This window comes from Globicephala melas, chromosome 15 (genome assembly GCF_963455315.2).
Source record: "Globicephala melas chromosome 15, mGloMel1.2, whole genome shotgun sequence".
Classification (NCBI taxonomy): domain Eukaryota; kingdom Metazoa; phylum Chordata; class Mammalia; order Artiodactyla; family Delphinidae; genus Globicephala; species Globicephala melas.
The window spans coordinates 40,676,581-40,702,910 of NC_083328.1; the positions used below are offsets into that span (position 1 = coordinate 40,676,581).

Genomic DNA, 26,330 nt, shown 5'->3' on the forward strand with positions numbered 1-26,330 from the left:
TTTCTTCTCGTAACTTAAAAGTATTTAAAAAACTTTAAGCTGTTAATATATCTGCAAATGATCTTTGTGTATTGTATGAAATAGGGGCCCAAATGAATTGTTTTCCTTATGGTTAGCACTACTTATTGTACAGTTTATTCTTCCCGCACCAATGCTACCTTTAACATATATGAACATTTCATAATTATCTGGCTCTTTTCTGGATTGCCTTCTGTTCTGTTCCTACTCCCAATAACCCTCTGTTTTAATAACTATGGCTTTATAATATGTCTTTTTTTTTTAAGAAAAGTATCTCCATTTTTATTTTGGGATTATGTGATTAAATAGTTTTTTGTTTTTCTGTTTGTTTGTTTTTTTTTTTTTTGCGGTACGCGGGCCTCTCACTGTTGTGGCCTCTCCCGTTGCGGAGCACAGGCTCCGGACGCGCAGGCTCAGTGGCCATGGCTCACGGGCCCAGCCGCTCCGCGGCATGTGGGATCTTCCCGGACCGGGGCACGAACCCGTGTCCCCTGCATCGGCAGGCGGACTCTCAACCACTGCGCCACCAGGGAAGCCCAATAGTTATTTTTTAAATTAATTTTTATTGGAGTATGGTTGCTTTACAACATTGTGTTAGCCTCCACTACACAACAAAATGCATCAGCCATACACATACAGATATCCCCTCCCTTTTGGACTTCCCTCACATTTAGGTTACCACAGTGCATTAGGTAGAGTTCCCTGTGCTATACAGTATGTTCCCATCAGTTGTCTATTTTATACATAGTATCAATAATATAATATGTCTTAATATTCATTAGAAAATATGGCCCACTCTTTGTTGTTATTTCTTAAAATTTTGTTGACTAGCTGTTCTTCCATATTTGCTCTTTTAGAATCACTTTATTTCATTTCACAAAAAAACCTTGTTAGAATTTTTGATCACTATTTTTAAAAAATGTCAAAACCCACCAGATTGTATACTGCTACTTTTTCCTAAAGCCTTCACAATGTATTATTTAGCTTTTCCTCTGTATTATTTCTGTTAAAGAGCAAGGCAGACACAGATCTTGGGTCTATACAATTTGGGAGCTCTCTTTAAGAAAAATAATACAAAATTAGGAATGCAATAGTGGGTGCTGTGCCTTGGGAGGAACCTGGACCTCCAGCTTTATTTGCTTCATGGTAACCCCGCCTCAGGGTAGCAATCTGACTGAGAGAGGAAGTGCTAGTAAACGATGCCTTCGCTCCCACTAGAATAAAGCCCTAGTTCGTGACTACCAAGCTATTTAGGTGGTGTAAGCAATAAAATAACAGTTAAGGGGCTTCCCTGGTGGCGCAGTGGTTGAGAGTCCGCCTGCGGGTGCAGGGGACACGGGTTCGTGCCCCGGTTCAGGAAGATCCCACATGCTGCGGAGTGGCTGGGCCCGTGAGCCATGGCCGCTGGGCCTGCGTGTCCGGAGCCTGTGCTCCGCAACGGGAGAGGCCACAACAGTGAGAGGCCCGCGTACCGCAAATAAAAAAAAAAAAAAACACTTAAATTTGCAACCTCAGTCGTGTTTCTAGCTGTGTGTTATATAATACCGCTGCCTTGAGTTTTTGCTAGGACAGCACCTCACATCTGAGGATCTCAGGGCACATTAAGAACATTAATTAATTAATTAAACCCCACAAAACCCTAGAGACACAGGAAGGAGGGACGTGGCATCACCTTGCCCAGTTCTGAAATGCAGCCACCTCTGGGGACAAGCAGGGCAGCTGCTTCTTAATAAATGGCAACGCCCACGACACTTTAGCCCAGACAGTTAGTCGTTGTCGTTGGTAATTGTCTTGTGAACATCAGCCTGTCAGACGGTGAGGGCTCCAGGATGAACTGTTCACTGCAAATCTAATTCAGTCTCTGAAATTTCTGGCTTTTTAGTAATTTTGTCCTAATCATAAAGTATATTAAATACATAAACAACAAGGACCTACTGTATAGCCCTGGAAGTTATACTCAGTATTTTGTGATAACCTATAATGGAAAAGAATCTGAAAAAGAATATATATATACACACACACACACATATACATATACATATATACATAAAACTGAATCACTTTGCTGCACACCTGAAACTAACACAACATTACAAATCAACTATACTTCAATAAAATAAATGCACAAGGAAAGTCTAGTTTTCTTTTAAACTCAACAGTGGTTTTGGTAGTTCTTCAAATTTAAAACTTAATATAAGAAAAGATTATTTTTAAAATAGTGCAACTTAATAGGGAGTTATTGATAACGTTTGTTTGTTTTTGATTCAAAAACTTTGCTGCTGAGCAAAACGAATCAGTGATGGTAGAAGTCAGGCCAGCAGCTACCTTTAAGAGGTGTGTTGGCTGGACAGCAGGTGAGGGAAACTTCTGGGCCCTGGAAAAGCTTTAATATTCATTTAAGGGGTTGTTAACGTGCGGTACATACAGGTAGAGATTCATGCACTGTGCCGTATACATGTTGTGTCTTTTTTTTTTTTTTTGCGGTACACGGGCCTCTCACTGTTGTGGCCTCTCCCATTGCAGAGCACAGGCTCCAGACGCGCAGGCCCAGTGGCCATGGCTCACGGGCCCAGCCGCTCTGCGGCATGTTGGATCTTCCCGGACCGGGGCACGAACCCGTGTCCCCTGCATCCGCAGGCGGACTCTCAACCACTGTGCCACCAGGGAAGCCCTACATGTTGTATCTTAATAACAAGCTGAATTAACCTGAAAAGCACTCTAGTCTTGCTGTTGTGAGAACACTGGAAACACTGTACAAACGATCTGGAAAGTTTTGCAGGGAGCAGGACGTATCCAGGTGCTAGAGACTCGCTAGGTTTCATTCTCCCCAAAGCGTCGTTCTTCAGAAGAGCGATTCTGAGTGCTTTGTCCCCTCTCATGTCATTTGCTCTCCACCCAGAAGAGCCACTTGCTCTGCTGGGGTGCCATTCTCTCATTGTACCTTCAACGTTATATGCCTCTTCGTCTCTGCCCTTTACACCTCCCTGGGCATCTGATTCTTCTCTTAGAATTTCATTCTACTTCATTTGCCTGCATCTTTTCCAGAAGCAGGTATAAGGCATGAGTAAGTGGGAATTTGGGGTTGAGAGGCATCTGCAGGGGCCGTTGCACTGGCTGTTGCTGCAGGAACGAATGCAGTGGGAGAGGAGGATGCGGAGAGGATAGGCTGCCTCTGACGCCACCACGTCTGCTGTGATGCTTAGAAACAAAAAGACATGGCAGCAGGCCCCACTGGCAGCCCAGTATCTGGGACCTCCAGCAGGTCCTGGGTCCCTCCTGTGTATGTGTGGACAATTCTGAGGAGGGGCAGCCCCTGGGCAAGAGCATCCTAGGGCTGCTCTGAGCTAAGGCCGAAAGGCTGCAAGCAGGTGTGAGGGCTAAGAGTCCCAGTGGAGCAGACACAGAGTGAACAAGAAAGGAGGGGCCGGGGGTGGCGAGAGAGCGGGGGAGGGTGGGAGGGAGAGAGTGAGACAGTGGAAGGCGGTGGGTGGGGAGAAAGACAGACAGGAACAAGGAAAAGAAAAGACAGCAGAAGGAGAAGGAAGAAAGGGAGGGGCAAAAGAACTTTTCAGACAAAATGGGAAAAAAGTTTTTTCTACTTTAGTTTTTGGTGAATGGTAAATATATGAACACTACTCCGATTATTGACTTTCCAGAACATATTAAAACAATAATGCAAAGTTAGCTCCAGGTCTTGCTTAGAAAGTAGAAAAGTTAACATCGTGGCCTCTGTCAGATGCCTGTTCACAGTATTTCCCAGCACGGGGAAAGCAGCCCTTGTGCTAATCTCTGTGTTCTGAGAGCACTGACATAGCCGATGTGGTCTTTTTCATATTCTGCCTTAAAATCATTTCAAAGCCTGCCATCCAGGAGGTTGATAATCAGTTGTTTACAAACTTCAAAGGGGCTCCCATGAAAGGATCACGGAGCTCGGTCTCTGGCAGGTTCGAGGGCCTCCTGGGGGGCAGCCCAGCCCAGCCCCATCCTGGCCTCGGTTTATGTCTACAGCTCCGTCGGGCCACGTATCACTGGACCCCCATCCTGTGCGGATGGAGGCACAGAGAGGTCAGAATCCGAGTGGGCTGCAAAGACCCTGTTCTCCCCACCTCGCGGCTCTGCCCTCAGCAATATAATCCTTCAGATATGCTGCAGCTTAGAAACACGTGACCACGCTGCCTCCAATGTCCTGTGCTCTGCAGATATTCACCATCTCTTTTCTGTCCTCTTGTCCCTTTTTCTCTGAAAGGCGCCGAGCTCAGGAGCAGCAGCCAGGAATGCCAGCAAATAGTCAAGGAGCCGCAGGAAGCTGTCTCCCCGGAGGCCGAGGAGAGCATCCAGGTAACGGAGATCATCCCCCCAGCCTGGTGCTGCTTGTGCCATCGGGGTCAGGGGTGTTCCTGGCACTGGAGTCACTCCCGAGAAGGGAAAGGTCTCACTGACATTAAGATCTGGGGGACAAGGGCGGGGAGGAAACAGGCTGCGTGTTTGTAACAAATCAGCCTCACAGCACCCTCAAGAATCCAGCTCAGGATGGAGCCCCATCCCTTCTCCCCCTGCCTTCTCACTCATCCCCTGGCTTCAGGAGGCTGATGTGGGTAAAGCAGCTCGCTTAAAGGCGGTTAGAAAGCTCACCCTGTCCACAGACTCAAATGAGGCCGCATTTTCCTTCCTGCCCCACTGGGCCCTGCAGGCTCTAGAACCACCTGCCACAGCTCCCTGGATTGCGCCTGGCCCACTGGCCCAGCCTGGCTTCAGCAGGGGCCCCTCTCACACCCTCCTGCTCTGTGAGTGCTGCCACCCTGACCTAAAGGGGGGCATACCCCCACTGAAGGAGGCCACAGTCAGCCATGTAATAGAGGACATAGGATTTGGGGGATGGGCCTGGGGATCCAGCCATTGTTCCATCTCTGCCACCCTCTGACCACTGATGGTTCACAGAAATACAAACGCCCATATTGACTGGGCTCTGGGTCCTCACCTGCTCCTGCAGGACCTCAGCGCATGTCCCTTGTGTCCTCTGGAACTGGCCTCACCAAGGGGGCTGAGAGAATGAACGGGCTTACCTCTAGGCCACGATTGGCGGCCTGGCCCTGCATCAGCACTGCGTGTGGCCAAGAGTCCCAGCACGCGTTTCACTGCATGGGCCCTTCTGCTTCTGGTCCTCCTGACTGTTCCGTCCACCTGAGGCCAGGACGGGGGCTGGTGCAGTGCCATTGCTTCTTGGACTCCAGCCCCCAGCTCTTCTTTTTTTCTCCTTTCCAATCTTGGACAAAATAACATTCCCCCTGCCCATCAGCTCATACAAAGAAGATCTTGGGAAGAAGAGGAGTCAGGGAACACCTTTATCTTAGCATTAGGCCACATGGCTCGTCCTGCTGCATTTTCACATTGTCTCTATGGAAAATGCCTTCTTATACCCCAAACCACAAAAGGACCCAACCTGTAGCTGGGTGGCTCTTGTATTTCGAGGGCTGATTTATTCTCTGCACAGGGGTTGGACGCTCACAATGGCCAGGCTCTCTGCTAGGTGCTGAGGGCGTTCGCGAGACCAAAACACAGCCACAGCCTTCAGGAGGTGGTGCACGGTGGGAAGAGGAAAGCCTCCTAATTCAGTATGTGGAAATGAGGGTGGAAAACATCCCAGAAGAGGGCACGAGGGACACCTGAAGCTTTTAAAGAAGGTTGTTTGGCATGGACAAGATTGCGGGAAATGAAGCTGATGAATGGAATTAATAGAAAGAACTTAGCGTGAGGGATTTCTGCTTCTGGCAAAGATGGCTAGATTTACTTTCCTGCCTGAAAAAAAACAAAAAAAAAATGGCCAAAGTATATGAAATAAGTTTTTAAGACACTTCTCATCAGGTAACAAAGGAGAGTGATGCCTGGGAGGTGGGAAACAAGCCAAGTAAGCCCTCCAAACATCGTGGCCTCCTCCTTTGAGAGAGTCCCTGACCACGGCACAGGACAGGAGGAACCACAGAAGCCAAGTGGTATGTCCATGGAGACTAAAGCCACTAAGTTTTGCAGGACAGAGTACCAGAGAGGAGAGAGCTGTACAGAGAGATGGTTGACGCCAGCGAGGGTCACTCTTGGGTATTCAGCTGAGTACTGATCTGCACGTGCTGAGTACTGGTGTGCACATGCACATCAACCTGATCTTCAAAACTACTGAAGATCAGGCTGAGGAAAGAACTTCCTAAAAGGATTAGCATTAACAGTGCACAGAGCTCATACAAGGCTGGGAATAGTGCGTGTTCCATCAGCCAGACCAGGGAACCCTGTGACTCACAAGGCATTGGGAGAATGCACAGAAGGGTACTGCATCAGTAGCGAGGAATAATTAGCTCTGGAGAGAGCACTGCTCCAGTCCTATCTAACAAATCTTTAGAGCAAGATCCAAAAGCAACAAACTGCTTCCAAGTCATTTGAGTCCCAGAACAAAGTTCAAGAATATTTGTAGGAATACAAAATTATCCAACACCCAAGTAGATTAAATCCACAATGTTTGGATTTTTTTTTTTCTTAAAGACATAATGCTTTTGCACACTTAATGTCCTACAGTATAGTATAACATAACTTTTATATGTACTGGGAAACCAAAAATTCATATGACTTGCTTTATTGCAATATTCACTTTATTGTGGTGAATGAACCTGGAATATGAACCTGCAATACCTCCAACGTATGCCTGTAAAAACACCCCAAATAAACCTTTTAGAGATTAAAACTACAATTCATGAGATGAAAAATACACTGGAAGGATTAACCACAGATTAGACATTGTAGAGAAAGGGATTAGTGAAACAGAAATGAGAATTAAAAAAAAAAATCAATGTATCAATGAGCTGTGGGATAACTTTAAGTACCTAATATGCGTGTAATTGGAATTCATAAAGAAGAGGAGAAAGAGGTTGGAAAAAATATTTGAAGAAATAATGACTTAAAAATTCCAAATTTTATGAAAACAGTAAACCCACAGACACAAGCTCAACCAATAACAAGCACAAGAAACATGAAGAAAACTATACCAAAGCCCATCATAATCAAATAGTGGAAAACCAGCCATAAAAAGAAAATCTTAAAAGTACCCAGAGGGAGAAGAAAAAAGGACAAGTTGGGAACAGAGACCCAAAGATAAGGATGGCAGCAGATTTCTTGTTGGAAACAACGTGAGCAAAAAAGACGGTGGAGTCACATCTTTAAGGAACTGGAAGAAAATAAACTGTCAACCGAGAACTTTACACCCATTGAATATCTTTCAAAAATAAAGGTGAAATAAAGACTCTGCCTACGCAGAAAAGGGGAAAGAATTCATTACCAGTAGACCCAACTACAAGAAATGTGAAAGGAAGTCCTTCAGGCAGAAGGAAAATGATGCCAGATGGAAATCTGGATCTACACAGAGGGTGATGAACACTGGAAATGGTAACTAAATGGGTAAATGTGTAAGATTTTGCTTTTATTATTTATATCTCTTTAAAAGATAGTTGACGGCCTAAATAAAATAAAAACAACATAGTGTGGCGCTTTCAACATGTGTAAAAACATCTGACAAGAACAGCACAAAGGCCAGAGGGCACAATGTAAGAACCCTATTTTAGGGTCCTTATACTACACCTGAAGTGATATTATATCACCTGAAGATAGACTTAAAGATGTATACTATAAACTAGAAGAACATGAAAGTTACAAGTCAAATTCAGAAAGTTATATCTAATAAGCCTACAAAGAGGTGAAGTGGAATCATAAAAGTATACAATGACTCCAAAAGAAGGCAAAAAGAGAGGAAAAGGGGAATAAAGAACAGATAGGACAAATAGAAAACAAACAGCAAGATAACAGACTTAAACCTAACCACATCAATGATTACATTAAATGTAAAATGGTCTAAATATCCCAATTAAAGAATGTATAAATCAGATATAGTTTGGATTAAAAAGCAAAACAGTTACATGTGAATTACAAAAAAAAAAATGCACTTTGAGTAGATACAATAGGTTCAGATGAAAAACATGCAAATAGATACATCATGGTAACACTAATCAAAAGAAAGCTGGAGTAGCTTTATTCATTTCAGACAAAGTGGATTTCAGAAAAGGGAATATTACCAGGGATAACAAAGGTCAAGAGGACATAACGATCCTAAATATTTATGCACCTAATAGTAGAACTTCAAAACACATGAAGCAAAAATTGATAGAACTGCAAAGACAAATAAATAAATAAATAAACAAACAACTATATTTGGAGATTTCAATATCCCTTCCTTAATCATTGATAGAACGAGTAGACAGTAAATCAGTAAGAATGTAGAAGATTTTAAGAATACTATTGACCAATTTGACCTAACTCTACCCAACAACGGCAGAATACACTTTCCCATATCCACATGGAATAGTTACCAAGTTAGATCATATTTCAAGCTAGAAAAGAAGTCTCAATAAATTTAAAAGGATTCAGGTCATCTAAAGTATGTTCTTTCCTAACAAAAGACATCACAGGGAAATAAAACTTCAAATCAACAGCTCTCATAAACATCGATGGAAAAATTCAAATAAAACCTTTAATAAATTGAACCAATATATTAAAAGGACAATGTCATGATCAAGTAGGCTTTATTCTGAGAATGCAAGGTTGGTTTAACATAAGCAAATCAATGTAATTCACCACATTAACATTCTAAAAAAGAGTACTTATATGTTTATCTCATAAATGCAGGAAAGGTGTCTGAAAATTCACATTCATTCCTCATAAAAACTCTCAGAAAATTAGGAGTAGAAGAGAACTTCTTCAATTTGATAGAGGTTATCGTTGAAAAACCTATAGCTAACATCATCCTTGGTAAAAGACTGAGTGCTTTTCCGCCAAGGTCAGAAACAAAACAAGAATGTCAGTTCTCACCACTTCTATTCAGAATTATTCTGGCGGTTCAAGCCAGTGAAAAAAGACAAGAAAAGAATCAAAAGAATATACACAAAATTAACATGCAAAGTTCACTTTTATCTCTGTATAATGGCAATGAACAATCAGAAATTTAAATAACTACCATTTACAACAGTACAAATACACAGAATACTTAAATCTGACAAAAGATGTTGTCAGATTTAAGTATTTTGTGTATGCTAAAAACTACAAAACATTTCTGAGAGAAATGAAATAAGACCTAAATAAATGGAGAGATATCCCCTGTACATAATTTCGAGGACTCGATATTGTCAAGTTGTTGATTGATCAATGAAATACAGTCAAAATTTCAGGAGGAATTTTTAGAGAAATTGAAAAAGTGATTTCAAAATTCATGAGGAAGTGGGAAGGACCTAGCACAAAGAAACTATGGAAAGAGAACAAGGTTGTAGGTCTAATGCTACTGACTTCAAGATTTATTATAAGGTTTTTGTAACTGAGACAGTGTGGTAATGATGTCAAGGTCAACAAATAGATGAACGGAACAGAATAGAAGATCCAGAAATAGATCTTTCTGTTTATCTTTCTATTTATCTTTCTATTTCTAGATCTAGAAAGATCTAGATCTTTCTAGATACTCAGCATATAATCTACAGTGACAAAGAGCAGATCATTGTTTGCCTGTGGTTGGCAGAGTGGCCCCGGGTGGGAGGAAGAGCCATACAGAAACACAGAAGCTTTGGGGAGTGATGTATATGTTCATTATTTTTATCGTGGTGATATTTTTATAGGTACCTATAGGTCAAAACTTTTCAGAAGCTACACTTTAAATATATGCTGTTTACTGTATGTCAACTATACCTCAATAAAGCAGTTTTTTAAAAAGCCCTAGTGCATCTTTTAAGTTACACAGAAGAATAAGAATAAAGGAGGAATAACTAACATCTACAGAGAGTCAGGAGATGCTAAGCATCTCTCCATCCACCTGTCCTTATTTTATCCTCAGGACAACCTTATGAGGTAGGTGCTGCTCTTAGCCCCTTTGTACAGATGAGGAAACTGGGGATCCCTCACTTTCCCAACGCCACATGCCCTGTAAGAAGGGAGGCCAGGATCTGACCCAGGCAGCTCATACAGAGCTCGAGCTCTGAACCACTGTGGGTGTTGATTTATTCTCATGTCTTGCCTTTGTCTTTTGCAGAGAAAAAGCACAGAAGAAGCCGCAATGGAGGAAGCTTTATCACCAGTCCAAAGTGGAAACGCTAGTGAAGCGGAGGTAGGGCTTGCGAGGGCCCTTCAGGGGGCCAGTGCGGCTCACTCCTCTCCACCTGCGTCTTCGTGCGCTTTCCTCGCCAGGCCTCCCGCCTTCTTTCCCAGTTCAGAGCCACCTCCTTACTCAGAACCTGCTCCACAAAGCCTTCCTCGGTGAACTCTCACTCCACTGTCATGAGACCTTTATTCTATATCCCTTGCACAGCTTGGTCCTAGAAGTTACACTTTCTACATCAATAATTTGCAACCATTTCAGTAAATAGAATCTTTCTGTTCTTCCCATTGTCTAGAGAGAAAACATTTTGGAGGGGCAAACGTCTGTAGGAGTTTTCTCCTGCTCTACGTAGAGTACGTCCATGTACACACTTATGTGTCTGATGTGTCATTCACACGCATCTCTGGTTCCAGGAACTGCTTCCTCCTGTTACAGATTCAGGCCAAGGGGTGGTAGCATCTTCCACCAGCTGCCAGGAGCGGGACATGCTTCTGGAAGGAGTGGGCCCCAGGCGGGCACAGGTCCGCTTTCCGAGCCTCACATTGGCATGTGCTGCAGGTCCCCTACCAGCTCCTCTGGCACTGCTCACCCCCCAGCACCCTGAGGATGGGGGTTTCAGTGCCTGCTCTTTCCCTGGGGCTATTCCTGCAGGCAGGTCGCCACCTCCAGGGGCAGTTGGAGAATCAGCCCCCAGCTCCTCTGCCTTTTGGGTAGGATGGCTCCCAGGAGTGCTCTCCACATCTCCCCGAGGTCTTGGCGGGATTGACAATAACCCACTTGTTCATTGTGCCGCGTTGGGGTCCTTCTCTTCCCTCCTCACTCGCCCACTAGCCTCACAGAATTTCCTGGCATCGCTCCCTGTGTGAACTTAGCTCCTTTTGCTTCTGGGGAACCCACATTAGGGTGTCCACTCCTCAGGGCACGCAGCAGAGGGGAGCAATCTCTCTCCAGTATTTCTAAGAGGGTAGCCATTCCTTTAGGGACCCAAACAAGGATGTGGAGGGGGTCAGGGTGGTCCATACTGCATTAGATGCACTGGCATCCCAGAGGGTATCCGGGTCAACAAGGAGGATTGATCTCCCATGTTTATCTCCTCTCCTTTCTGGAAAAAACCACTGAAATAACCATAAGGGAAGAATAAGGGCACAAATCCACACAGACAAGAAGACTGGGAGAGGAGATATTGGAACACGAGCACTTTAAAGGTGTTTAGAAAGAAGGAAATCGATGGCGGGGTCTGCACTGGCTCTTCACAGCTGGGGAAGGTGGAGGCCGGGCACCGTGATGAGGAGGGATTCTCCACGTGTGCCCACAAAGAGCCCGGGCCCTGGGGCTTCTGCAGAAGGTGGGGCGAGGGCTCTGTGTGACAGTCTGCCAGGTGGTGTTGGGGACAATAGATTCCCTGCAGAGGACATTTAGCTTGTCAACTACCCCCCAAGTGAAAGGACCAGGTGATCGTTCTCTGAAGGGTCAAGCAGAAGCAGCTCCAAATCCAGTGCACGGTGCGAGGCTGTGCGATGGGGAAATACAGAGAACAGACGGATCAGTGGGTTTCTCCATTTCACGTGGAGGAACCCCTGCCCTGTCCTCCCGCCCTGTTCTCCAAATACAGACACCAGCATAATAGTACTCAGAAATATAGAGGTAAAGGCCAAAAGAAAGGAAAAAGTTGAAAATGCTCGTCAATGGGGGAGTAGGAGGCTCCTGACTTTCTTTATAACCTTGTAATGCTAATATTAGTTTACTTTTTACCATACGCACGCATTACTTCAATTTCAAAGAACTCCGAGAGGATCTCGGAGTGAATCATGTTCCTCTCACTGAGCTGTAACACCTCCTTCGATGAATGAGACCTGACAGGACTCAGCACTGACTCTCCAGGTGGCTCCGGGCAATTGGCTCCCGGGGCTCCCCCTCACTAGCAAACCACCGGAACAGTCCCAAGATCCAAAAATTCTTGTAGCACAAAATCACAAGGAAAACTGGGGACAGAGGTGTTTTGCTTATATGGAATTAATACGCATGTAGTAGTCCCATGCTCTAACCTCTATCCAGGGATGCAGTTAAAATATGGATCCTGTATCAAAGACCAACTGAGACCGTTCATTTTCTGACCTTCGCGCGAGAACTTGTTTCCATCCTCAACAATTTTGAAATCTCACTAAGAACACCTCCTTAAAACCGGGCCTGGCTCGGGGCGGTTTGTTTCAGGTGAGGCAGTCACATCTGTCCTGGGAACAGTGTCCTGTGGAGACAAGGCAGCCACTAGCCCATTAAATGGTAGAAAATAAATAGGATTCCCAGTTCAGTTCCTCCTCTCTCCTTGCTGTAGGACGCAGAAAAACTCAGTCAGGAGTACAGTGTGGATTACACGGATTACTGCATCAGCAACACGAGCTCAGTATCCATCTCTCTGCCCGAAGAGACGAGCAACTTCCGCCCCATCTACAAGGGCGCCTCCACTGCCTTCTGCATCCAGCTGTTTTGTATTGACGAGAAGTACGAAGCAAGGTAAGCGCTGGTCTCCAGTGTGTCTGCCGTGCGAAGACCTTCTCCTGGCCTTGGTGGCCCAACACTGGAAGCCGCACTTCCAGACTCCAGCCCATAAAATTTGGGTCAGACCCACAGAACTGGGCTGCCCAGGGTCTGGAAAATCATCCCTTCCTCAGCCACATGCTGTTCCCCATTCTCTAGAGTTTGCATTTTGGGGGGACTTTGGGTTTAGGTTGCTGCTTGTCTGGAGTCTTTTAGTTGCAAGCAATAGAAAATCCAGCTGAAACTGGCTTTGGAAAAATGGAATAATTGCCTCACGTAAGAAAGGATAATCCAGTGGTGGGACCGATTTTCAGTGTGGCTTGATCTAGGACTTAGTAGATACCCCAGTCACAGGCCAGGCTTCTCACTCTACCCTCTACCCTATTCCTGAGCTGACGGCGGGGGGCCAGGCCAGGCCACGATGATGGCTTTGTCCCTTGCTTTATGCTCCCCACTGAATCGGGGCTGGAGTCTCAATCTGAGAGGGGTGTTAGCAGGACACCCATCAACAATCCAGGGCAGCTGCCAGAGGTAGGAGGTCTGGTCCCGGGCAGACGAGGCTTCCTGTCCCTCCAGAACAACCCCGTGTTCAGTGCTCGCTGCGCCCTGTGGTCTGGATTGGACCCCTGCCCTCGGTGCCGAGATTCCACAGCCCCTTTGGGATGCCCACATAGTCCACCATTCCGTCCACAGAACAATGTTGAAAAGGAAAGACTGGCCCATTTTGATAGACTGGAAGCTTCCAGAGTATCTTTAAGATGACCAAGAGCACCGCTGGACACTCCCGTTTTAGAGGATGTATTTAATCACATTCCCGTTCTCCTAGCTTTCCTTAGAACCATGCTTTTCTTGGACTTTTATCCTTTCAAGTTTTCGATTTCTTTGGAATTGAAATTCAATTGAAAGGTTGAAAAGGGAAATCTTTTTATTCTAATTATATTGTAGACATCTAAAAAGCCTGTAAACCCTTCTAGATCTGTCGTGTATATTTATTTTCCCCTGTGCATTCGGATAAGATTGTGCTTTTTGAATTTTCAAACAAACATTTGATGACCCATTATGGTTTGCCTATAAATATACACCTGCAGCTGGTCAGAAAATCTTTTGCATATAAAAGAGAAAAAGATCAGAGTAGCTTATAATATGCCCATGTCTCCTCCGCAGCACCTCCTAAAAGGAAGGGAGGGATCGTGTCCACAGAATGACTATCTTGCTTTTTGAATGTGTAGAGATTTTTAATTGCTATAATAGTACTTTTGGTTCTAGAAAAACACTTCATTACTGACATTTGAAGCTTATGCCTTCTGCAGCTGATTACTATTCAGTTAGACACAAATTCTGGTTACTGGTTGGCTAATCACTGCCTAAGCGGGGAGAGCCATAGGTCTTTTTAAATGTGCACTGACAGTTTTTACTGTCTTGTTTACAGGTCACTGGACTTTATGAATTTTGTTTTCAGTCTTTTTCCTGTAAGTACATGTTGAATTTTGAGTAATATAATTGATTTTATAAGCTAGAAAAATGATAAAATAGTAGGATGCCATATTCATTGTCCAAACATTTAATCTGCTATGAATGTTAAGGTTGGAACCACTTCTCTGTTCTGAAAAAAAAGGTTGAATGACATGTCCTGAACTCTTAAAAGTAGAAAAGATTGTCATTTTCAATAATTTTTCAGTCACGCTGTTGTAATAGTTTTCTTTCAATGCATAATTTATTTTAGAGATTGCTTCATCAGTGTCTTATTACAATCAAATCATGAATAGAATGCTGGTAGTACATGAAAATGTCAGGAATTACTCTAAAGTGAGTTAGACGGTTGTATTACTTTATAGTTTGCTTTGGCTCAAAGAATGCTGACACCATTAGATTGCTTTTCTGAGGGTAGGAAAGTGGGAACTTGCAGTTGATCTTCTGGTTGGTGTCGCCTGACACATGGGATTGACTTGACCCTCTACGGTTGGTTGGTGGATGGCCCCAGGCAGGCACACAAGTGCAAACAAGGTTCTCCATCTCAGGTTGTCCAGGCCACCTCCTCCACTTTTGTTTCATGGTCGTCAAGGGATAGAGATTCTGACCAACCTCTCATCACTTTATTGGAGGGAAGAAAGTGGGGCAAGAAGACAATTTAGGTTCCTTAATTGGAGTTTTATGACTTTTTCCATGGCTGGTCTATCAGTTTAGTCAAGTCAAAAACCATGCTTCTTCAGTTAGCTAATTACAGGCAAATTATCTATTTTTTTATTTTTCCTCGATGTTCTTTATACCAAGGCTAAAAAACAAAATAGGTTTAATTCTGTTGCCTGAAAGCTATGTGATCATAGATTGTATTTCCTCATTTTGTTAAGATGATGAAGACTTGGCAATGATGTTTTCCATCGTAATTTTTTTGAATTAATTTTGAAGCTCATAAAACACTGTAGATGACCCTGAGGGAGGGTTTGCAAAGCCGGCTTCCCTCCGAGATGCCCCAAAGTAAATTCAGTAAGTTCAATTCATTCCTATTTTGAAGTCCATGCAGAGACAGATCTTCAGTATTATTACAAAAGCAATGCTGGCTTTAAGGTAGTAAAAGACATGTTTACTTTTTAATTAATTATTTCAGGATATGGGGAGACAGAAACAAAATACCTTCGTTACTTCATCCTTAATCCTTCCCATCCATGTTGAAGCAACTCATTACGTTCATTCTCTTTTATGGCTGAGTAGTATTCCATTGTGTATATATACCACATCTCCTTTATCCATTCATCTCTCAATGGACATTTTGGTTGTTTCTATGTCTTGGCTATTGTGAATAGTGCTGCGATGAACATTGAGGTGCATGTGTCTTTTTGAATTAGAGTTTTGTCTGGGTATATGTCCAGGAGTGGGATTGCTGGATCATATGGTAGGAATTACTCATTTCTCCCAGAGGAAGCCCCCCAGGGCTTGGCACTTGGTCCTTATTTTCAGCTTGAGTATTTTGACAACGTGACTCGCAAGTTCCCCAGAAGGAACTGTGTTGTTTTGCTAGAAAGAAGGAAGATCAGGTGAAAGAGTGATTCACTCCTTTGGGTTGCACATGTGTCCAGGGTTTTGGATTTGCCCAGGCAAGGCCTTCACAGGGTTCAGGAGGAGGTGAGATGCCAAAGGGACAAATTAGCTCTGAGAAGAGCAAGCTGCTTCTGCAGGCACCTGGCAGAGGGTCACGGTGGACGTGAGGAGCACAGACAGTCCATGGCAGCACTGTCCCATAGACAACAAACTCTAAATGTTCCAGCAGCCACATTATAAAAAAAAAGTAAAAAGACACAGGTGAAATCAGTTTTAATAATATATTTTACTTAATGCAATATGTCCAAAATTTAATGATTTTAATATGTAATCAGTATGCAAAGTATTAATGAGATCTTGTACATCCATTTTCTCAGTTTTTAAAATCCAATGTGTATTTTACATTTAGGGCACATCTCTATACGAGCACTAAACTGTCATCAGAAATCCTCACTCTGCTTCTAGATTTTGTAAAATTTACAGTTGAATGAGTAGATTCACATACCCAAATTGTTCTAAACATACATAAAACTTTTCCAATAACTGAACTGAGTATCAGTTTTTATTTTATTATTTTTTTCTTTTCCACTATGGTTTATTATAGGATATTGAATGTAGTTCCCTGTGCTATACAGTAGGACCTTGTTGTTTATCCATTCCATATGTAATAGTTTGCATCTACTAACCCCAAACTCCCTGTCCAACCTTCCCCCACACCCCCTTCCCTGTGGCAACCATAAGCCTGTTCTCCATGTCTGTGAGTCTGTTTCTGTTTCATACATAGGTTCATTTGTGTCACGTTTTAGATTCCACGTATAAGTGATATCACTTGATATTTGTCTTTCTCTTTTTGACTTACTTCGCTTAGTATGATAATATCTAGGTCAATCCATGTAGCTGCAAATGGCATTATTTTGTTCTTTTTTATGGCTGAGTAGTATTCCACTGTGTATATATACCACATCTCCTTTATCCATTCATCTGTCAGTGGACATTTCGATTTTTTCTATGTCTTGGCTATTGTGAATAGTGCTGCAGTGAACATTGAGGTGCATGTGTCTTTTTGAATTAGAGTTTTGTCTGGGTATGTGTCCAGGAGTGGGATTGCTGGATCATATGGTAGCTCTATGTTTGTTTACTTTTTTGAGGAATCTCCATAATGTTCTCCATAGTGGCTGCACCAATTTACATCCCCACCAACAATGTAGGAGGGTTCCCAAGTATCAGTTTTGAAATGTAAATTTAATCAAATGAAATAAAATTAAAAATTCGGTTCCCCAGTCTCACTAGCCGCATTCCAAATGCTCGGTGGCCAGACTCAGCTCCTGGCCAGCATATTGGACAGCACAGATACAGGTCAGGACACGCAGATCCCACTGCCCAGGTTAACCAGCCCTTAGATCTCATCACCCAAGTGGGACTGTGCCCTAATAAAATACACAGACATCCATTGATGTGTAATCACAGGACTTTAGAGCAGAAAAGGCCTGGAGCACCACGCTCTCATCTCACAGAGGTGGGGCCCACGGCTGGCGGCTGGTGCAGCATTACTTGGTAAACCCAGGGCCTTTGCCATGATACTGAGCAGCCTCATCACTCCTGGATACAAGTGAATTTGCAAATGCAAACGTCCTTAGTTTAAAACTCTACTTCTGGAAAAGAGCTGTGCTGAATGGGTCCTATGATTCACAATATGCCTTTATTCAGGTTTCAGTCAAACAGATATTTTCTCCATATTCTTTATTTATTTTTTTTTTTGCGGTATGCGTTCCTCTCACTATTGTGGCCTCTCCCGTTGCGGAGCACAGGCTTCATACGCGCAGACTCAGTGGCCATGGCTCATGGGCCCAGCTGCTCCACGGAATGTGGAATCTTCCCGAACCGGGGCACGAACCCATGTCCCCTGAATCAGCAGGCAGACCCTCAACCACTGCGCCACCAGGGAAGCCCTTCTCCATATTCTTGCAATTGCTTATCCCCTGAATTTTCTGATTACTTTCCAAATGATAGGAATCTTTAACTTGAATACCATCTCCTTTACACATTTTACTCCTATTTAGTGTTTTATGGCAGGAATTTGTTTAGTGATAAATGATTTGTATCTGGTCTCCAATCACGCCAGGACAAGAACTTCTGCATCATTTCTCTGCCACATCTCACCCCTGAGTTTGCCCTCATACAGAACTTCGTGAAGATTGTCCCCTTCAACAACTGCACCCTGGACCAGGACCTCTACGTCTTCCATCGGGCAGGATTGCTCAAGTAAGCAGATGCGCGTTTGGCCAAAAGATAGTCCATGAAATTTAAAAAAGAGAATGGAACAGGAGCTCCGTGACATTTTAATTTAATGATTTATTTTTAAAATTGTCTTATTGGCGGAGGACTTGATCAAGTGATTTTAACCAGTCCATTTACGGGAAGAGTCATGGTGAAAGTTGCTGGTCTAGTCAGATATTAGAGCATAATCTAACTCCAAAATAGTCAGAACAATAGCCATGTTGACATTTCTATGGCTGGAACAAGGTAACACAAGAAAGAGTCCCACCGCAGACCCCAATAGAGTAAGAATTGAACGTGTGTCTGTGTGTAAAGGTATTATAGACTGATGTATATGATGGCATTTTTGTTACAGTGAGAAAAGGAAGGATTATTTTGTAAATGGTGGGACAAAATAAAGACAGAAATGTTCTTCATATTCTACAGTAAAATAGATTCCCAAGTGATCGAAGAGTTAAATGTAGATATTGCAATAGTTAAAAATTAGAAACTGTTACCTACAGTGCTAGGTTCTGGGCCAGATTCTGAGAATACAGCAGTGAACAGCCTACTGGTTGTCCCACATCCTTTCAAAGCTTATAAACACTCTTGTAAAAGTAAAACTGCATCTGCGATGGGTGTACCAGCAGTGGGTCTGTGGGACTATGGAGACGTATCATTGGGAGATTCAGCCCAGTCAGAGGAAGCTTTCCTGAGGAAGGACGCTGAGTTCTAGACAAGGAGTGTGAGTGAAGATTGAACTTGATTGTGCCTCAGGATGGGAAGGTCTTTTTAGAACATGGAAGAAAAAAATTAAGATTTTTTTTTTTTTTTTTTTTTTTACTATATGAAACTTCAGAACCACTCTAATTTAATTAAAATGCAGCTGACTAGTGGAAGGATATTTTTAACAAATATAACAGACACAAGGTTGGTATATTTTATATATAAAGAGCTTTAATAAATCAATTAGAAGACTATTTAACACCAAAATAGAAAAACTAACCCCCACACACAAATGGCCAGACTGTTTGCATATGAAAGAAACAAAAAATCAGTGGGTATTAAAAAATCTTCAAACTTATTGCTAATAAGGGAAAAGAAACAAAAGCAAGAATGAGACATCATTTTTGGTCAGTTGGCGAGAATTAGAATATAGAAACATTCAATTCTAATGAGAAAAATGTAACTCTTGTCAGAATGTAAATAGACATAAAATTTCAAAGGCAATTTGGCCAGAACATTAAGGTAGTTTATATTTTTTCACTCTTTACTTCCACTCCTAGAAACATATCCTAGGAAACTTGTTGCAGAGATGCAAACAAAAATTTACATCTGAGGATTAAAGAACATTGGAAATACTCCAAACATCCAGTAGTAAGAGAATGTTTAAATACTTTATGGTACCTATAGGAAGTAATCTATAACTATGCTTACAGTTCATTTTAAGACTATCTAATGATTAGAAAATGCTCAGAATGTAATGTTAGGGTAGAAAACCTATCAAATAAAACAGCATTTAAATATGACCAAAATTTCTAAAGAAGGAGAAAATGCATGAACAAAGTAGACTAAAAGGGCACGTGCAGATGTAGTTCATGCCGCCCAGGCCCCCTCGTTCAGGACTAATTTCGCACCTGCGGGATGTGTGGGCACCACCAGCTCAAAGCTGGGTACCCCGCTGAGGAGACTGCCCTGGACAGAAGAGAGGGCTTTGCCCAAGGTCCACCCTCCTGAGGGCAGCCTGCATCCAGCAACTAGTCTGTGTGTGTGGAGCGAGGGGAGGGACACCTGTGAAGGGTCTTCCCAGGGCCAGGACGCCCCGAGGTGTCAGCTGGGCATTTGTTGTGACCCCGTGGCTTGCAGTCCGTCTTCACCTCTTCCCTGACCTGCCCTGCCCCTCCCCAGAGGTGTGGAGGGTCCCAGGAGCCACCCTCATCACCCCCAGCATGCAGATCTCTGTGTGAGGCTGCCTCCTGGGGAACCCGGCTAGTGGCGCTAGGCGCTAGAGATGGCCTGTGGTTGCCTCGGGGTGGTAGGAGGACTGTCATGGGTGATTTTTAATTTCCTTTCTCACATTGCCTAAATTTTGGAATTTTCCTATACCAACCTTGGATATAGCAAGTGGTTGAAACCCATCAAATAGGCTTAAGTAACTGGAGAATTTATTACTACACAGAAGCAAGGGAAGACTCCGAGGGCAATTCAGGTTCCATACGTGGATTATTAGCCCTGTTGGATCTCTCTCTTCCGAGTTGACCCCTTCTCAGACACAGTGGTTGCGGGATGAGACCCTTTATCACTTAAGTCCACCAGGTGAAGAGTGGTGGGGATGCTTCTGTTCAGAAGCCCCAACACAGCAGTCTTACTGCATCTCAGTGGCTCAGATTGGCCCTCTGCTGGCTGACTTTGAACCCATCACCGGGTCAGAGGCTGCTGGTTGGCGTCCTTGGGTCTGGTCCCAAAGCTCAGGGCTGGGTGGGGGAAGGGTGCATCACCTATACAAATGTGGAGGCTTTTCTGGAGAAATGGACAATGGAGCTGCTCCCCACACTTCCATCTTGGAATAGGACCAACTCGATCAATAGAAAGTGAACAGTAGATCTATTACAGGAACAATGTCAATACCATCCATTTTCTATAATTTAACTTTTTCAAGCTGTCTTATTCACATAGTCTCATTCTTACAAAATATTATGGAGCTCATCAAACTGTGCATTTAAAATGGGTATATTTAATTGTATGTAAATTATGCCTCAGTAAAGCTGTTACAAAATCTTGTGACAAAGGGATTGGTAGAGTAGTTTCAGAGAGCTTTCTCTATAATTGATATATTAGCCTTTTAAGTGAAACTTTGAGGAACCTTCTAAATGATCACTTTATAATTGGGGAATGGTTAAATGAATTTTGGCATATTCATTCAGTACATTATTATGCAGATTTTGAAAAAATAAAAACAGATCTATATCATACTATATGGAATAATAGCTGGGATGGTGAGAAAAGCAAGGGTCAGATGATAATAGTAATAATCGTAATGACAGCTTACATTTATGGAAGGTTTGTAGTGTTTCAAGGACTTTCTTAATCACTTTCCATGTGTCTTTACGCACAGTGACCTTATTAGCTAGATACCATTATTATTATCCCCATCTTACAGGTAAGGAAACTGAGACACAGAGAGGTTAAGTAACTAGTCCAAAATGCACATAGCAGAAAGTAGCAGAGCTGGAACTGGAACGCAGGCAGCCGGCTTCCAGAGCCAACTCATAACTGCCTCACGTATTGCTTCCTATGCTGTGTTTTCAGCGTAAGGCTGTTGTAGCAGAGAGACCCTAAAGCACAGTGGCTTGAGCCAGAGGACAGTTCCGCCTCTACCACACAGTGGTCCAGACAGGAACAGGTGGTCTAAGGAGAGTCATGGCTTTTCGCCACAAAGCTGTCCAGGGACCCAGTTACTTCTCTCATTGCTCCTCCGTCTCATAGAGCAAGGGTCTCACCTACTGTCTGTGTGGAGAGTCAGGGGTCTGCGAATTCGGATGGGAAAAAAAATTACATCTTTCTGTTATTAACCTCTGATTGAAGTTTGACGTGTCCTTCCGCTGTGAATGGAGGCAACAAACCTCAGAAGTGTCAGCGAAGCCGTGACTTTGTAGCCCGTGGAAGTCACGGATATTCTCCTGCCACCTTACGGTTGTCGCACATGTCTCAAAACATGGATGCCCATCATACTTTGACATTTCAGTAAATTTATTCTCAACCAAAACTTGTTACTTGATGCATTGATGAGGAGGCACAGATATTACCAAAACACACATTTTAAAAAACATTTTGATAGCTCTACTCGATATAATTTGTTGTCTTTGATTTTACACGTTGAAAAGCATCAGTCTGAGAAGGGGTCCCGAGCATCCCCAGACTGTCAGAGGGGCCCATGGGGCACACAAGTGTTAGACCGCCGTCAGAGTGAGCTCTTTTCCTCTTGGTGCTGTGAGCCGGCTTGGGGCACCGTAGTCACATGTTAGCCACGGGGAAGGGTGCAAAGAGAAAGGGAGGGGAAGCCTGTCCTCTTACGGAAGTTACATCACTTCTTGTCACAGTCTGTGCTCGGGAAGTTGGTTGCATGGCCCTGCCGAGCCGCGGGGGAGGCCGGGGGACAAGTTGCTGGAGGGTCAGATGTGCGCCCGGCAAAAACTCAGTTGACTCAGTTATTAAAAGGGAGAAGGCGAGAGGGAAACTGGGGGACCATCGTATCTAGTTTTTATCTTGCATATGTAAAGATGTTCTAGAAGGGTCCACGGGACTTTATTAACCTTTTGTGCTTCTGAGGAGCAGGACAGAGGCGTGAGGGGTGTAGATGGCGACGTACTCTTTGCTTTCTGTCTGTCGGTTCCGTTTGATTTTTTTCATTAATACACTTTATTTTTTAGAGCAGTTTTAGGCTCACAGTACAACTGAGCAGAAAGTGCAGAGGGTTCCTACAGACCCCTTCCCCAGTCCCCCCAAAGACTCTCCCACAGTTAACATCCCACACCAGAGCGACACCATTTGTACCATCAAGGAACCTACAGGGACTCACCATTATCAACCGGAGTCCACAGTTTACATGAGGGCTCACTCTTCTGTCGTACACTCTCTGGGTCTGGACAAATGTGCAATGACGTAGCTACCACCATACTATCATACAGAGTAGTTTCTAAAAATGCCCTCTGCTCCCCCTATCCATCCCTCTCTCCTTCCCCACAGCCTCTGGCAACCACTGGTCTTTCTCCTGTCCCCATAGTTTTGCCTTTTCTAGAATGTCATAGTTGGAATCCTACAGTACGTGGCCTTTACAGATTGGCCTCTTTCAGTTAGTAATGAATATTTTAATGTTCCTCCATGTCTCTTCGTGGCTTGATAGCTTATTTCTTTTTAGCCCTGAATAATATTCCATTGTCTGGATGGACCACATTTTATTTATCCAGTCACCTACTGAAGGACAGCTTGGTTGCTTCCAAGGTTTGGCAGTTATGAATTTCAGCAATTATGAATCTATGTGCAGGATTTTGTATGGGTGTAGGTTTTCAGCTCATTTGGGTATATACCAAAGAGCACAACTTTAGATTGTATGGTAAGAATATTGAGTTTTGTAAGAAACTGTCTCACTGTCTTCCAAAGTCCTCCACCATTTTGCATTCCCGCCAGCAACGAAGGAGAGTTCCTGTTTCCTCACATCCTCGCCAGCATTTGTCAGTGTTTTGAATTTTCGCCATTCTCATAGGTGGGTAGTGGTATCTTGTTTTAATTCGCGTTTCCATACTGACTTATGGTGTTGAGCATCTTTTCGTTTGCTATTTGCCATGTGTATGTCTACTTTGGAGAGGTGTCTGTTCATATCTTCTGCCCTTTTTTAAGATTGGGTTGTTCATTTATGTTTGATTTTTAAAAAATTATGAGCATGCATTACTTCCATAATAGAAAGTGTAGTTAATTTTTAATCACTGAGATTTTAAATTTTACTATGACTCAGGTGAAACTTTCATTAGAATGTTCTTTATGCTCTCTGCATTCTTACATAGAGTGTATTGGTGGCATTTTCTTACGACTTGGGCTTCTCTTTATGAATAAATACACGCTGATGAGAGCAACCAGATGACGGGATCAGGGTCGGGCCATGGGTCTGCCTGAGGTAGTGGTCTTGTTCTTAGTGGCTTAATTACTTAATTCACAGTCATATTCTTTTCTTGTACACTCTCTCTCTTATTTACTATGTACGTGTATTGCTTTTATTAACAATTAAGTTTAAGCTTTTAAAGCGATGAGGCTTTCAACACTTGTCTGGAAATTAGTCCTGGTTGCAGCATGGCCCTAGTTTTTCTTTGCAACCATTTGCAGTGTCAGCTTCGTTTTTGTTTTGTTTTAATCACTTACGTATAAAGTTGGAGCAAATCATGTACACCTGGGTTCTTTTCTGAAAAATTAAAGACTTACAAACCGAAGTAGTTTCTGTGCCTTTAGAAGATCATGACCTTTGTCACCATTCCCATCTGAACCCTCATTGGGAGCTTTCCTTTGTTGCTGTGAGTTTTGTCGCCAGCCCAGTGACAACTGCACACCCGGTTCTCAGCGTGTCCAGTCTTTGCACTTTTACTCTTGTTCCTGTCTCTCTTGTGGCCATGGCAGCAGGTCACTGTTCTCTAGAGCGAGCTTAGATTTTTAATTCTTTAAGTTCTAAACACAAAGAGCTTTACAAATGTTAGGAATGGTAGTTTTGCCTGTAGGATCGTTCAGCTCATAATGGGAACACGATATCAGAACCGGCTTCTTCCCTATGCTCTTTTTTTTTTTTTTTTGAAAATCTATAAAAATTATCATTATATTTAACATCTTTATTGGAGTATAATTGCTATACAATGGTGTGTTAGTTTCTCCTTTATAACAAAGTGAATCAGTTATACATATACATATATCCCCATATCTCTTCCCTCTTGCGTCTCCCTCCCTCCCACCCTCCCTATCCCATCCCTCTAGGTGGTCACAAAGCACTGAGCTGATCTCCCTGTGCTATGCGGCTGCTTCCCACTAGCTATCTATTTTACATTTGGTAGTGTATATATGTCCATGCCACTCTCTCACTTTGTCCCTGCTTACCCTTCCCCCTCCCGATATCCTCAAGTCCATAAGTCCATTCTCTAGCAGGTCTGCGTCTTTATTCCCGTCTTACCCCTAGGTTCTTCATGACTTTTTTTTTTTTTCTAGATTCCATATATATGTGTTAGCATACGGTATTTGTCTTTCTCTTTCTGACTTACTTCACTCTGTAAGACAGACTCTAGGTCCATCCACCTCACTACAAATAACTCAATTTCGTTTCCTATTATGGCTGGGTAATACTCCATTGTATATATGTACCACATCTTCTTTATCCGTTCATCTGTTGATGGACACTTAGGTTGCTTCCATGTCCTGGCTATTGTAAATAGAGCTGCAATGAACATTTTGGTACATGACTCTTTTTGAATTATGGTTTTCTCAGGGTATATGCCTAGTAGTGGGATTGCTGGGTGGTATGGTAGTTCTATTTTTAGATTTTAAGGAACCTCCATACTGTTGTCCATAGTGGCTGTATCAATTTACATTCCCACCAACAGTGCAAGAGGGTTCCCTTTTCTCCACACCCTCTCCAGCATTTATTGTTTGTAGATGTTTTGATGATGGCCATTCTGACCAGTGTGAGATGATATCTCAATGTAGTTTTGATTTGCATTTCTCTAACGATTAATGATGCTAAGAATTCTTTTATGTGTTTGTTGGCAATCTATATATCTTCTTTGGAGAAATGTCTATTTAGGTCTTCTGCCCATTTTTGGATTGGGTTGTTTGTTTTTTTGATGTGGAGCTGCATGGAGCTGCTTGTAAATTTTGGAGATTAATCCTTTGTCAGTTGCTTCATTTGCAAATATTTTCTCCCACTCTGAGGGTTGTCTTTTCATCTTGCTTATGGTTTCGTTTGCTGTGCAAAAGCTTTTAAGTTTCATTAGGTCCCATCTGTTTATTTTTGTTTTTATTTACGTTTCTCTAGGAGGTGGGTCAAAAAGGATCTTGCTGTGATTTATGTCATAGAGTGTTCTGCCTATGTTTTCCTCTAAACGTTTGATAGTGTCTGGCCTTATATTTAGGTCTTTAATCCATTTTGAGTTAATTTTTGTGTATGGTGTTAGGAAATGTTTTAATTTCATTTTTTTACATGTAGCTGTCCAGTTTCCCAGCACCACTTATTGAAGAGACTGTCTTTTCTCCATTGTATATTCTTATCTCCTTTATCAAAGATAAGGTGACCATATGTGTGTGGGTTTATCTCTGGACTTTCTATGTTGTTCCATTGATCTATGTTTCTGTTTTTGTGCCCGTACCATACTGTCTTGATTACTGTAGCTTTGTAGTATAGTCTGAAGTCAGGGAGCCTGATTCCTCCAGCTCGGTTTTTCCTCCTCAAGATTGCTTTGGCTGTTTGGGGTCTTTTGTGTTTCCATACAATTGTGAAATTTTTTGTTCTAGTTCTGTGAAAAATGCCAGTGGTATTTTGATAGGGATTGCATTGCGTCTGTAGATTGCTTTGGGTAGTACAGTCATTTTCACAGTGTTGATTCTTCCAATCCAAAAACATGGTATATCTCTCCATCTATTTGTATCATCTTTAATTTCTTTCATCAGTGTAATTTTCTGCATACAGGTCTTTTGTCTCCTTAGGTAGGTTTATTCCTAGATATTTTAGTCTTTTTGTTGCAATGGTAAATGGGAGTGTTTTCTTTATTTCACTTTCATATTTTTC

At 42.9% G+C, this 26,330-nt stretch overlaps 1 protein-coding gene across 1 annotated transcript in view; it reads left to right on the plus strand.

Annotated features, from left to right (window-relative positions):
• CFAP61 (cilia and flagella associated protein 61) overlaps positions 1 to 26,330 on the plus strand; it is a 256,224-nt gene that overhangs the window by 66,600 nt on the left and 163,294 nt on the right. The window contains exons 9-13 of the mRNA XM_060285108.1: positions 4,265 to 4,356; positions 10,124 to 10,198; positions 12,522 to 12,700; positions 14,154 to 14,193; positions 17,883 to 18,022. Of these exons, the coding sequence (XP_060141091.1) occupies positions 4,265 to 4,356; positions 10,124 to 10,198; positions 12,522 to 12,700; positions 14,154 to 14,193; positions 17,883 to 18,022 (526 nt within the window). The remainder of the gene's footprint in view (positions 1 to 4,264; positions 4,357 to 10,123; positions 10,199 to 12,521; positions 12,701 to 14,153; positions 14,194 to 17,882; positions 18,023 to 26,330) is intronic.